The sequence below is a fragment of the Photinus pyralis genome, unplaced genomic scaffold (assembly GCF_008802855.1).
Source record: "Photinus pyralis isolate 1611_PpyrPB1 unplaced genomic scaffold, Ppyr1.3 Ppyr1.4_LG8, whole genome shotgun sequence".
NCBI lineage: Eukaryota > Metazoa > Arthropoda > Insecta > Coleoptera > Lampyridae > Photinus > Photinus pyralis.
The window spans coordinates 1435161-1447610 of record NW_022170819.1 but is presented as its reverse complement, the minus strand read 5'-3'; the positions used below and the strand labels follow the sequence as shown (position 1 = coordinate 1447610).

The 12450-nt window shown below is 39.1% G+C and overlaps 1 protein-coding gene across 3 annotated transcripts; it reads left to right on the top strand.

Moving 5' to 3' along the window:
* Positions 1-5405: 5405 nt before the first annotated feature.
* Positions 5406-12450, top strand: LOC116177989 (septin-2; the record flags this gene model as incomplete). 3 transcript variants are annotated; one of them, XM_031497205.1, is given in 5 exon segments in its annotated part: positions 5406-5459; positions 11660-11918; positions 11967-12155; positions 12199-12349; positions 12398-12450. In XM_031497205.1, coding segments are annotated over 5 exon segments (659 nt in total), but the record flags the coding sequence as incomplete, so codon positions are not given.

The following is a 12450-nucleotide window of genomic DNA, read 5'->3' as shown; positions in this document are numbered from 1 at the left end:
GTTGGATGGCTAATTTGTAAGTTACTTTCTTAATATTTAGAGTTCATAATGCGTTCTTGTGGGGCCAACTTCACAAATGTTTTAAACGTCGTTAAACCTATTTTCATTTCCAAGCAATAATTAATAAGTCGAAATTTGTAATAATTATAGTTTCATATTAGTAACTATGCCGCAATGTAAACTAAAAAGTTACAGTGTGTTCATCAAATACTAAATGCACACAGGTTTCAAATTCCCCTTTAACTTGTTATTTAAGACTGAGTATACCATAGAAATTATTAATTTAATTATGCAAGTGGATTTTTCAATTTATCTAAAAATAAAGTAGTTGCAGGGAAGTTTACATGTTGTATTAATAGTAATAGGAAATGGTTGCATAATAAATGCTTATAAAATAAAAATATATACAGGGTGAGTTTTTTTCGATATTTAGTACGGGGATCTCTTAATGTTTGAGTCTTGGTTTGATGGTCTAAAATGGGAATGGGACCCATATGAACAGATTCTAATAACTTTAATTTGTTGTGAACAGGTCTATCAGCAAAGTAGTGGGCTACCGGAAATCCAGTGAGATCCCACCCCAATCTTCTTGAAAAATCAATGTTTGGGGAAAATTATCATAACTTACAAGACGCATACAGAGAATCTTCAAATCTAAAAAATAGTACAACTACACAATTGTTCGAATTTAAAGAATCTGCTTAATTTTTTGAAACCACCCCCAAAGAGTCAGGAAAACAAGAAAGACAAAACACAGAAGCTAAAGAATCAACGACCCCATTTTTTTAAGGGGGCAACCACTGCGCCGAAAGGGATAAAATGGGGGTCCGTTAACTTGGCCCCCCCCCCCCACTGAGAGATTTGATAGTTGTATTATTTTGAAATGAATGCGCTCGTTATGCGCTCATATGCGCCACCGATAATAACTCTTGCGCCATTTTTAGAAATCCGAAAAAACATTTGGGGGAGGCCAAGTGAACGTAGCCCCCCCAGTACGTATTTTGTCGCTTGTAACTAGGTCACCTGATACATTTGGTTATGCGCTCAATTGCGCCACTTGAATTAAAGCTAGCGCCATTACGGTTAAGCCATAAAAAATTTTTAAAAAGTGGGGGGGGGCTAATTTAACGTTTTCAAAAGTTACGTTTTTTAACATGTTTTTTCTACTACATCGTACCTTTCATCATGCGCTAAAATGCGCCGTAAACAAAAATCTTGGCGCCATTATAGTGTTTCAGAAACACTATACAGGGTGTTTTTTTGGGAGCTTTAGTTAAACGATTCTGGGAAAGTAAAATAGGTAGGTTTTTAAAAATTTGTATTTAGGAGTTACTCCGAAGGCCGAATCGATGTAAAATATTTTCAAAATGGACGCACTTCCGGAAATAACTTTTGAAAACGCTAAGTTAGACCCTCCACTTTTTAAAAATTTTTTATGGCTTAACCGTAATGGCGCTAGCTTTAATTCAAGTGGCGCAATTGAGCGCATAACCAAATGTATCAGGTGACCTAGTTACAAGGGACAAAATACGTACTGGGGGGGGGCTACGTTCACTTGGCCCCCCCCTCAAATGTTTTTTCGGATTTCTAAAAAACGACAATGGCGCAAGAGTTATTATCGGTGACGCATATGAGCGCATAACGAGCGCACTCATTTCAAAATAATACGACTATGAAATCTCTCAGTGGGGGGGCCAAGTTAACGGACCCATAAAGTGGAAGCTTTGAAAATAGGGTTAGCTTCTGTTCAATAGCACTTTGATCAATTTGACAAAGAAAATGTACAAATAGTATCAACATCTTACTCAGTAATCCCTCACAATAGAAGGGTAATTCGAATAAATCAACAGTGTAATTCCTCATGGAATTTGCACTTTTTAAATAACTAAAAAATCATAAACGTTTACTGCTCGTTTATCAACTTTCATTACTTTCGTTATAATTTTTCTAATCGCAAGCTATCACGTTGATTAACTATTACGGTCACTTCGGATTCTTTAAATCCATTAAAAGAAAATCGAGAAATCTCACAAACCTCTAAAGAAATATGTTTCTTTATACAGTAAATAAATGGGAAAAGTGGGCACTTTTTGTTCAACAATATTATAGAGTTCAGAATACTAGCACTATCTATTATTTTCAAGTTCTCTATTTACCAATATACAGTACAACCTCGATAATCCGAATACACGCTAGTCCGAAATCGCTATAGTCCGAAAGATTTATGTGTACATAGTTGTGTATGTACATACTGTACTCATAAATACAGCTTTTTTACAAGGATAAAGTTTAATATTGTTTTACGTGCAGTATTTAACTGACTTCTGTCCTTGGTCTGTTAAATTTATGTTTTGTTGAAAAGAATAAAGTTTATTTCTTAATGCTTGTGTCCAAATTTATTATTTTCACTAGTTTCGCGATAATCCGAAATTTTGATAATCCGAAAGGTCGGTGGTCCGAATCTATTCGGATTAACGAGGTTGTACTGTAATGAGTAGTGTAGAGTAGTGAAAGACTTTTTCTATAGTAGTAATTAGAGTTTTAAATTCACTTCTAAGGGAAAATTTTGAAAGAAAATTATTTGTCTTGTTTAACTGGAAACTGAAAAGTTGGTCTCATTACAGATATCGCGGGTTAAGTCGCATTAGATGTAAAATAGCATTTTTGCCCTGGTTTTTCCACAAACTTTGCATTTTTTCCTTTGCATATTTGAGCGATTAAGAAAATATGATTCGGGTCAATTTCTTTGGTGAGAATTAGACCTAAAGGTTAAAAAGTAAGTACCATTAGTATTCAGAGACAAATTTTAATTCGGAATTGTTTACTCTCATTCATATTCTTGGAGTGTTTGCAAGTAAAATAATATTTCTATTCCGTTCTGGTGAGAAACAACATTCTTGTGTGAGAAATATACAATTATTTATTGTAATTTATGCGGACCTAAACCAAAGACAACGCGTTATATCTATGTTTGTAGCTTGTAGCTTGCGGATTCCCATGGTACTTTAGTAAGAAAATTTAGGTATAATTTGTGCATTAATTTTGCATGAATTTATAGTGGTGTATTAATATCCAAGTAGCCCCTCTTTCATTATGTGAGTTAGGGGAAAAAGTGTAGACGTAGATACTTATAGTAAACGCCCGACAGGAACACTTTCAAGTTGTTCAGTCGAGTATCGAGTAAGTACCTCTACCCTCCGAGTCTGCTACGAAACAATAGATAGGTATTGTTTTTGTTCCTAAAGCTTGCTTCCTTTGTTGCTGGCAGACGCCTAAGTATCAAGTATCTGTAAAAAAATATATGTGCGACACACGATTTAAATGCTACCAAGTAGTAGGTATATGCACAGGGTGAGTCATTAGGCATTAAGTTATTTCGCGCAATGAGTCAACACTCACCCTGTACTTACCTCTTCGTAAAATCGAACCCGAAAATGCGGATGAAATTAAATTAAATTAGTATTCATTTGGCATTAGACGGTGGAAGGTGACACAACACCTTAAAGGCAATTATTCGCCAAGAAAGCAAATGTGATGGTTTTTAACTTCCCCTTCTAGGATAGGCAATCGTTTAATCGCCTCGCCCTGATTTCCAGAGAGGCTCACTTCAGTACCTGTGCTATTCAACAAACCCTTAGCTTTGGAGGATGCCAGAGTGGCCTGCGTCCTCAAGTGGAGGCAGATCGAAAAGGGCCTCCATGATATCGGTGGGAGTTGTTCGGATCGCGCCCGTACTAAGGTTATGGAGATTGGAGAGGTCTGGGCCACCAGACAATTGCTGGTCCCAACCGTTTAAACCGAAAAGGAAAAGCGAAACCGGAACCGAAAATTGTTTTCAGCGGAACCCGGACCGAAACCGTTACAAATATTTTTTTGATAACAGGGTCAGGTCTAGGAGCCTGCCTCTGGGCCCGGATTGGGTCACGAGAAGCGGTTGGTTTTGGGGTCGATGGGACAGTTTGGATCATTTGAATCTCCTCTGTCCTTCAGCGCCGGAGATGGTGTGACTCGGTGACTTGCAACGGAGCTTGAGGAATATCCTGGAACGCTCCCTCTGGTTTGCTATTTTTAACTTTTTCCATGTCGGATGTGTATGAATTCGTCCTCCGAGAGCTCCCCACCAAACAAGGGGACGTTTATCAAGACGCCAGGGCTACTAAAAGCACGTAGCTTCCAAAGGGAGCGGGGAACAGTCCTGGTTTCGCTTCGGAGCAGGTAATTCGAGAACGCCAGTCCGTTTGCTGTCACTAGCCCTCCAAATGCTCAACCAGTCGCGGTCTAGCAGAAAGGTCAGAAATCTTGTATCAGGAGAATATAATATGCGAGGAGATTAAAGGTTAGGATAAAATATTAGTGAGGTTAGGTTGGTGTTATAGTTAAGTTAGGTCAGAAATCTTGTATCAGGAGAATATAATGTGCGAGGAGCTTGAAGGTTAGTATAAAATATTAGTGAGGTTAGATTAGTGTGATAGTTAGGTTAGGTCAGAAATCTTGTATCAGGAGAATATAATGTGCTAGGAGATTGAAGGTCAGTATAAAATATTAGTGAGGTTAGGTTAGGTAAGAAATCTTGTATCAGGAGAATACAGTGTGCGAGGAGATTGAAGGTTAGTATAAAATATTAGGGAGGTTAGGTTAGAGTGATAGTCAGCAATCTTGTATCAGGAGAATATAATGTGCGAGGAGATTGAAGTTTAGGATAAAATATTTTTTTTCTTTCGTGATGGTTTTGTTCGCCTTTTACTCGTCTAACTCGAGAAAAAGAGACAGCGATGTCAAACCTTCGCCAATCGATTTCTACGAGTTCAAAGATCAGTGCTATTGAATATATGAGCCGGATCAAAAGTCTGGTTTCCGAATACCAGAGAAGTGATAAAAAATTCCTCTTCGAAAATCGTATGCGTTTGTTTTCATATGTTTTGAGGACCACTACTGGAAGTAAGAATCTCAGATCTGAGATTAAAAGCGTTTTTTCTACGGTCTTAACAATAGGTAATAAACCAAAACCGAAAAGACCCTTTTCTATGAATCTGTCTTTTCGGAATCTTTTGAGAGCTAAACCTCAACCCAACTTTAGTCAGTCCGGTGAAGGTAGAAAAAGGGCTTATTAATATGAAACAAAACTCAAAATGGAATTCTTTTCCCTTAATTCCGTACACTATAAATTTACAAAGTTAAATGAACTTTGAAGATGAGATAAAAATAGTAGTAGGTAATGGATTCTTTTGGCACATATTTATATTTTATGTTTCGAGTTCAATCCTCTATATAAGAGCCTTTGGGCCATAGTAAAATATCGAGTTTTACAATAATGGGGTTCTGCGGTTTTATGGATACATAAAGAAAATTGGAAAACTGAGATTGTATCTTCTATCCTCATTCTAAACGGAGAGACTACCTGCAGTTGAATTAACTCCACGCAACTAGTTCCACGTGCCTCCTCCTTCAGGTGATGAGCGGTCAGTACACGTATTTCTATTGCTCTTTATAATTTGGGTATGAACGGCACGTAGTAAACTTAATTAGCGACAATAAGTGGGAAAGTGCAATATTTATTTTTAGACCAAACATAATTTATTTATAAATGCCGTCCGTGATTCTTAATGGACTTCCTCATCGCAATGTTTATTTTAATTAGTTTAAAAGTAGCCGTTGCCGAGATTGTAGCATTGAATTTATAACTATCATCATAAATTCAATGATTGTAGCATTCGAAAGTTGCAATCGCGTTATTATTTTAGGAGTCGTCTAAAAATATTAAGAAAAACGCAATCGATTCGAGTGGATGTAGGTGGCAGCAGCGTCGCGATTCCGATTCAAATCGTTAGCGGCTGAGGGTGGGAATTCAAAAAGTTCGCGGGGGTTGCGATATAGCGCTTTTATTGATTTACACGGCGAAGCTGTTACACCCACCGGAGGGGAACGCTATTGTTGGTTGAAATCTGCGCCTTTCGCGCTTGATATCTTATCAAGTTGCTCAGTGTATTAAATAACGTTGAAAGTAGAGTTTGTTCAAGGATTCCCCTGGAAAAATGTCAGGTACGTTTCAATTCTAATTTGTTTTGTAATTAGACAAGCAATTGCGACAGTAAAGCGTTAAGGTTATCTCAGTGGGACGCTCTTCCTAGTTACATTGTACAAATGTAGTTCAATGATTCGATTTAGTGCGTAATTTAAGTTAAAAAACGGTTTATTTACCGTTTAAGTAAATATATGATAAGCCCGTTCAGATGTTCCCACTGTAACCAAGGTAAATAATATTAGTTTACAATTACATTTGAATGTCATTAGATCGCATTGCGCAAATAACAATAAACAAAACGATTAACTAAGTGGCAACAAGGTCTATTTGTTTATTTTAAATACAGGCTGGCCAATATAAATAATGTTGTTCCCACCTTCCCACGAAACCGTTTATTTTAATTTATCAACATTAATTAATTACAAAATGCGGATTATACGATTGCACAATCCTGCAGATTTGAGAAACGATCCTCACTGCATTTCTTTCGAGTTTGATAATTTTTGAAACTTTTGGACAATTTGTCATAAATGTGGGAGACCGACTTCACATCCTGATACTGGTCACAACTTGCGCCAAATTTTTAGGGGCTGCAAGAAAACAAATTTGGGAAATAATTCTATAGTACTATCGTGGAAAAGTACGTAACCTCTTAAGAAATTGAAGTTGGCACACTCTGCCACATTTCAACGAAATTATGTGAACTTTGTGGAAAATTTAGGGCTTGTCACGCAATTTTTTTTGTTGAAAACCCTTAATTAAGGTGCCCTCTAGTCCATTTTTATCAATTTCATGAACAAATTAGGAGGAAGAAAATCGTATTAACACTTTTCTGTAGTAAGTAAAAAATAATTTTGGGTACAAAACGCTTTTAATTGGTTTGGAGGGAAGGGGGGGATTTCGAGGAGCCCATAGGCGCAAAATATGTAAATTCGGTCCTGGTGATATGGCTTCCGCGGTACCTGGATACCGTGTCTTTGTAAGCGTTCTGGAGAAGTGCTCATTACTTCGACGTTGAAATTGGAACTGACCGAAATGCAATTCGATTTGCTTATATAACAAACGCGGCTCTTTCTCGAAGGTTCCCGAGTATTCTAGAATGTTCTCGAACAAACACGTCGTATTTCTCGGAAAGATTGCGTCACATCTGTCTTCGCGCTTTATCGCCGATTCTTCTTAATCGATTCAATGGCTTGATTTTAAGAGCATATCAATTATCTTTCAAATATCCTTATTAGTTATTTCATTTTTAGCGCAAATTTATGTGTCAAAAGTAGCTTTTAATCGCACTTGAGCCGGCCTGCTAAGTTGTTGGCAACAAATGCGGGCTGTCGAAAAACGCTTGGAGGAAGACAAGGTGTGTACATGTACCTACCGGTGTCGTGTAATTAACAACTTTAGGGAAGGGGCTACATGATGCGGTCGGCGACATCTGGGCGCCATCCCGAAGCGTGTTGCGCTAATGTGGTGATTTTTGCGATTGCACCGACTTTGGGCACCCAAAAGTCTCTTAAAAGCTCGAATCCCAGTCTCTCTTTCTCGTGTCGCCAATAGACGGTGGAGCTATGAAAAGTGCCTCCAAAATTGAGTACTATGTTGTGGAGGGTTTTTAGCAAAATCCACCAAAATACGAATTGTTGGTGAACGGGATTCTACGCACCAAAATTAATAAGAAAAAGTGTTTACCCGAGAAATTTTGGTGCAGTCGATTTTTGGTAAAAAAGGAACGTTATACACTGCCTTTTTTTGGGCCTCGAAAAAAAAATTGTCTCAGATCGATCCGGAAAAGAAATTTTCTGATAGAATGTGGCCTGTAGAATCCATAATTTCAAACAGTTCCAAGATTGGGCTACTAGTTCAAAAGTTACAGCCCTTTGATTTTTTTTTCGAAATTGGTTTCTAGTCTATAACTTTTGATTGAGAAGTCTAATCGAAAAAGTACGAATTGTTTTGGATTCTACGCACCAAAATTAATAAGAAAAGGTGTTTTCCCGAGAAATTTTGGTTCAGTCGATTTTTGGTAAAAAAGGAAGGTTATACACTGCCATTTTTTGAGCTCCGAAAAAAAATTGTCTCAGATCGATCCAGAAAAAAATTTTCTGATAGAATGTGGCCTGTAGAATCCATAATTTCAAACAGTTCCAAGATTGGGCTACTAGTTCAAAAGTTACAGCCCTTTGATTTTTTTTTCGAAATTGGTTTCTAGTCTATAACTTTTGATTGAGAAGTCTAATCGAAAAAGTACGAATTGTTTTGGATTCTACGCACCAAAATTAATAAGAAAAGGTGTTTTCCCGAGAAATTTTGGTTCAGTCGATTTTTGGTAAAAAAGGAAGGTTATACACTGCCATTTTTTGAGCTCCGAAAAAAAATTGTCTCAGATCGATCCAGAAAAAAATTTTCTTATAGAATGTGACTAGGGAATGCAATCCCGCAGCAAAATCTCAATCCCGGTATTTGCGGAATTGCTAGGTGTTAATCCCGCGGGATCCCGGTATTTACCTGATCCAGCAAGACTTTAAATAAATTGGCAACTAAGCAATTCTGTGCGGTTAACTTCTGCATTAAAATAAGTCGCTAATTATCACAATATTTAACAAAAAAGTACCTTCGGCCTAACTTAGAACTCAAAAAAACCTCACCTGTAAAGCACAAAAAGGTGAACTTCTAAAGTGCCTCAAAAATCATAGTAAATTTTTAACGAAAAAAGTTTAACAATTATATAAAAAATAACTTCTCCGTTATGCGTTCCATTAACAAAGTAAACAGAGTCGTCCACTTGGTTGACAAATTCCTCAGTCCCGCAAATCCCGCGGGAATGACATTGAAAGAAGTAAAAATATACAGGGTGTTCTATTTAAAAAATCAGTTATTTATTGACACCGTACAAATGGGACACCCTGTACATTCAAAAATAAATTCTTTGATGCGCAATCTGTGCACAAAAGATTTTTTGTTGCAGGGCCCTGTATATAACCAAATACGATAATATTGGATCGAAAATTTTTAGTGACACTTTAAAAACTGGGAAATTTTGTCAATTGTAACTTTTGGCTCTTCCGTTTCAATAGGTTGCCGACCCCTGGTCTATCGACATAAATGCAAGTCCTAGGGTTGAGTTGGCGGCCCTTCTTATAATAAGGACACTCCTCCACCTGACCTAGACCTCTTACTTGTCCCCTGTAAACCCAAGGTTCTTGGTATGTCTGCTTTACAGCTGCAAATTGCTTTGTAAGAAGGTTATCTCGTCCATCACTGATGTACTAGGTTCCCTCCTCCTCTAGCGGTGCCAACGGTTCCGATCTATGATTGGAGCCAAGGACCGCCACACGAGCCGAAAGCTCGTCGACATCTTCCTCGACCACTAAGGGCGTCAGTAGTAATCCCGACGCCCCTTGGAGGTCACTAGCGAGGGATTGACCCTCCTCTGTCGCAATGGAACTGGGTCATGCTGCTCCGGTGGAGCCCTCTCTCTTACCTGGCGTAAATGTGACGTGCGCTTGAAAGTTCTGCCGCTGGAATATTTAATAGGATGCCTCATCGACAACAAATGCGTCCCTGCTGAAGAACCTCCTGCATCGGCACATCCTGAAACCAGGATTTTGCCTCTGGAGGTGCTCAAGATGACGGATTTGGTTACCCTATGGAAGTGCCTCTCTGAAAGACGCGCCATCTCTCCCGGTCTTCTTCAACCGGTCCACTGGTCTTCGCATTCGACCACGATGGCACCCTGCGGATTCCAACGGAACCCTGCCGACCGTGGGAAGGCCCCCCGTCTTCATGTCGTCCACCTCCGGACGCGACCCCGGAACAATGGCCCACCATTAGCATCCCCGCAGCGACTTGCTCATTGACCCACAGCTTTTGGATGCCCCAGAACCTTTGGGCTTCTTCTCAGGTTACCTTGAGCCAGACCCTGGAGGCTTTATCCTCGAGCCGGCGCTTCCTGGCCGTCGCGGTCTGTGCGCCACTTCTATTCTTCTTGCCAAGTCCACCGACAGGTCTTTGAATAAGGCTCTGCGTTGGAAGTCTCCTCTTTCGAGGAGCCTGTCCCGTTACCGGCCCCCTTTTGAGGTCCCAGTTATATGGCCATCTTGGACGAGGAGCGCAGACAAGGTTTGTTTGGTTTTGAGATCGTCCATACAATTTCCACGAGGTCGCCCGGTATTCGAGTCCTTTTCTAGCGATCTCGTCGCTTTGGTGTCTGTCCGTCCGTCCGTTAGCACGATATCTCGAAAACGAATGGAACGATTACGATGAAATTTTGCATGCGGATTCTTTATCAAATTTGTAGATCCAAATTGGCAATGTAGGCCAAAAAATAAAGAAGTTCTGAACCGAATTGCATGAAATTCAAAATGCGCATAGATTTAGTCATACAGGGTGATTCAAAATTGACGTATTTAGCAGCCAAAAATAAGAAATTTTGTTTATACGATCGTATGTCCTAACTTGCTTCGTTTTCTAGATACATGGTGTAAAAGTTTTTTATCGGTTATTCAAAAACCTCTCAGCCGATTTAAATAAAATTTGATAGGCTTATTTGTCGTCATAAGGGCCTTCCTGTGCTGAAAATAAAAAAAAATAAAAATCCATTTTATTTTTACGCCCATATCTAGAAAACGAAGCAAGTTAGGACATACGATTTGACAAAAATTTCTTATTTTTAGCTGGTAAATTCGCCCTTTAAATCTTTTCACCCTGTATAATACTTAATGCCAAGCTGTAACCATACCCTGCAGTTTAGACATTTATTTTTCAGTAAGTGGAAGAAAGCGTCCACTAGTAAAAGAGCTCCCACATATTGGATTACGGCATTACGTAACCGATATACATCTTAATGGCTCAAATTAACCGGAAAAATTATACTAAATTCGTATAACCGCTATAATCTCCCGAAACCACTTAGGCGTATTTAGGAAGTATCCAATTACTGCGTGCATTCTTTAGAGTTGCGTTTCGTCATTCGTAATTTACCTTTTACTGCCACGCGCCTCAATGTATTTTTTCGAAAAAGCCATTTAAATGCCTTAGTCGAAATTGTTAATATAAGTGAAATTTGTCATTAGAAGCATTTTACTTGTATATAGTGCCACGACGATGACAGCTCCAGACGCATAAATTTTAAAATAAAAAAATGATTTACTTAGAGCTTTCTAAATGAAGTTTTGTGTCTCGCTTCTAGATCATAGCATTTCATTCACTTGTTGTGATCCCTCATGCCTACGTCTTCATATCCTTTCATTGTTCGTTTTTTTAATTTAAATTGTTTCTTTCTTCTGTTCTGTAACCGATCTTTTTGTTCCTTCTTTTCTTTCTTCAATGTAAACGTAAACTACCACAAGACCGATAATCTAAAAAGCCTTTTCACGGAAGGTTTTTGATTTTTATTTTCACATAACATTGATCACTCCAACCTAAATACGTAATTTCAACTTTATTGTGGTTCGAAGTGATTTTTTTTACTTTGTTAATACGTCGGCATTACAATATTCCCCAAAAACCGAATTGCGGGGCGACTAAGGAAAATCCTACTGTTGTCGTTTTAGTCTGAGGACTACACATGTAAGGCAGCGGGTAGGCATCCTTACCTAGGATCATATCGTTTGTCATGAAGTAAGATAGAAAGTGTTTCAGGTGACAAGAGCGACAGGGACTACATCGGATTCGCAACGTTGCCGGACCAAGTCCACCGAAAATCCGTCAAGAAGGGTTTCGACTTCACCTTGATGGTCGTAGGCGAATCCGGCCTTGGCAAGTCGACGCTCATCAACAGCCTGTTCCTCGAGGACCTATACAAGAGTCGAATCATACCCGAAGTTGACGCGAAGATTCAACGCACGACCACCATCGAGAAGAAAACGATGGAAATCGAAGAGAAAGGTGTTAAACTAAGGTTTGTCTCGACCCTCACCCTTTTCCTCTCTAACACTCGGTCTTCCAGACTGACAATAATTGATACTCCAGGATTTGGGGACGCGGTAAACTGCGAGGACAGCTGGAAGGTTTGCACGAATTACATCGACGAGCAGTTCAAGCAGTATTTCACGGACGAAAGCGGTTTAAACAGGAGAAATATACAGGATAACCGGGTGCACTGTTGTTTATATTTCGTACCGCCGTGGGGACACAGGTATTGTTACAGCTCCATTGCCCGTTTCTAACTGTGAGAGTAGTTTAAGACAAATGGATCTGGAATTAATGAAGCGCTTGCATCGGAAAGTCAACCTGGTGGTGGTAATCGCAAAGGCGGACACGTTAACGGCGACAGAAATCGTCAAGCTCAAACAGAACATCCTGAATGACATCCGAGAGAACGCGATACAGGTTTGAAGGGGCTTTCCCAATGTACTAAGTGTCAGTAGTCGATTGCAGATGTACGAATTTCCCGAGTGCGATAGCGACGAGGACGAGGACTTCAAGCAGCA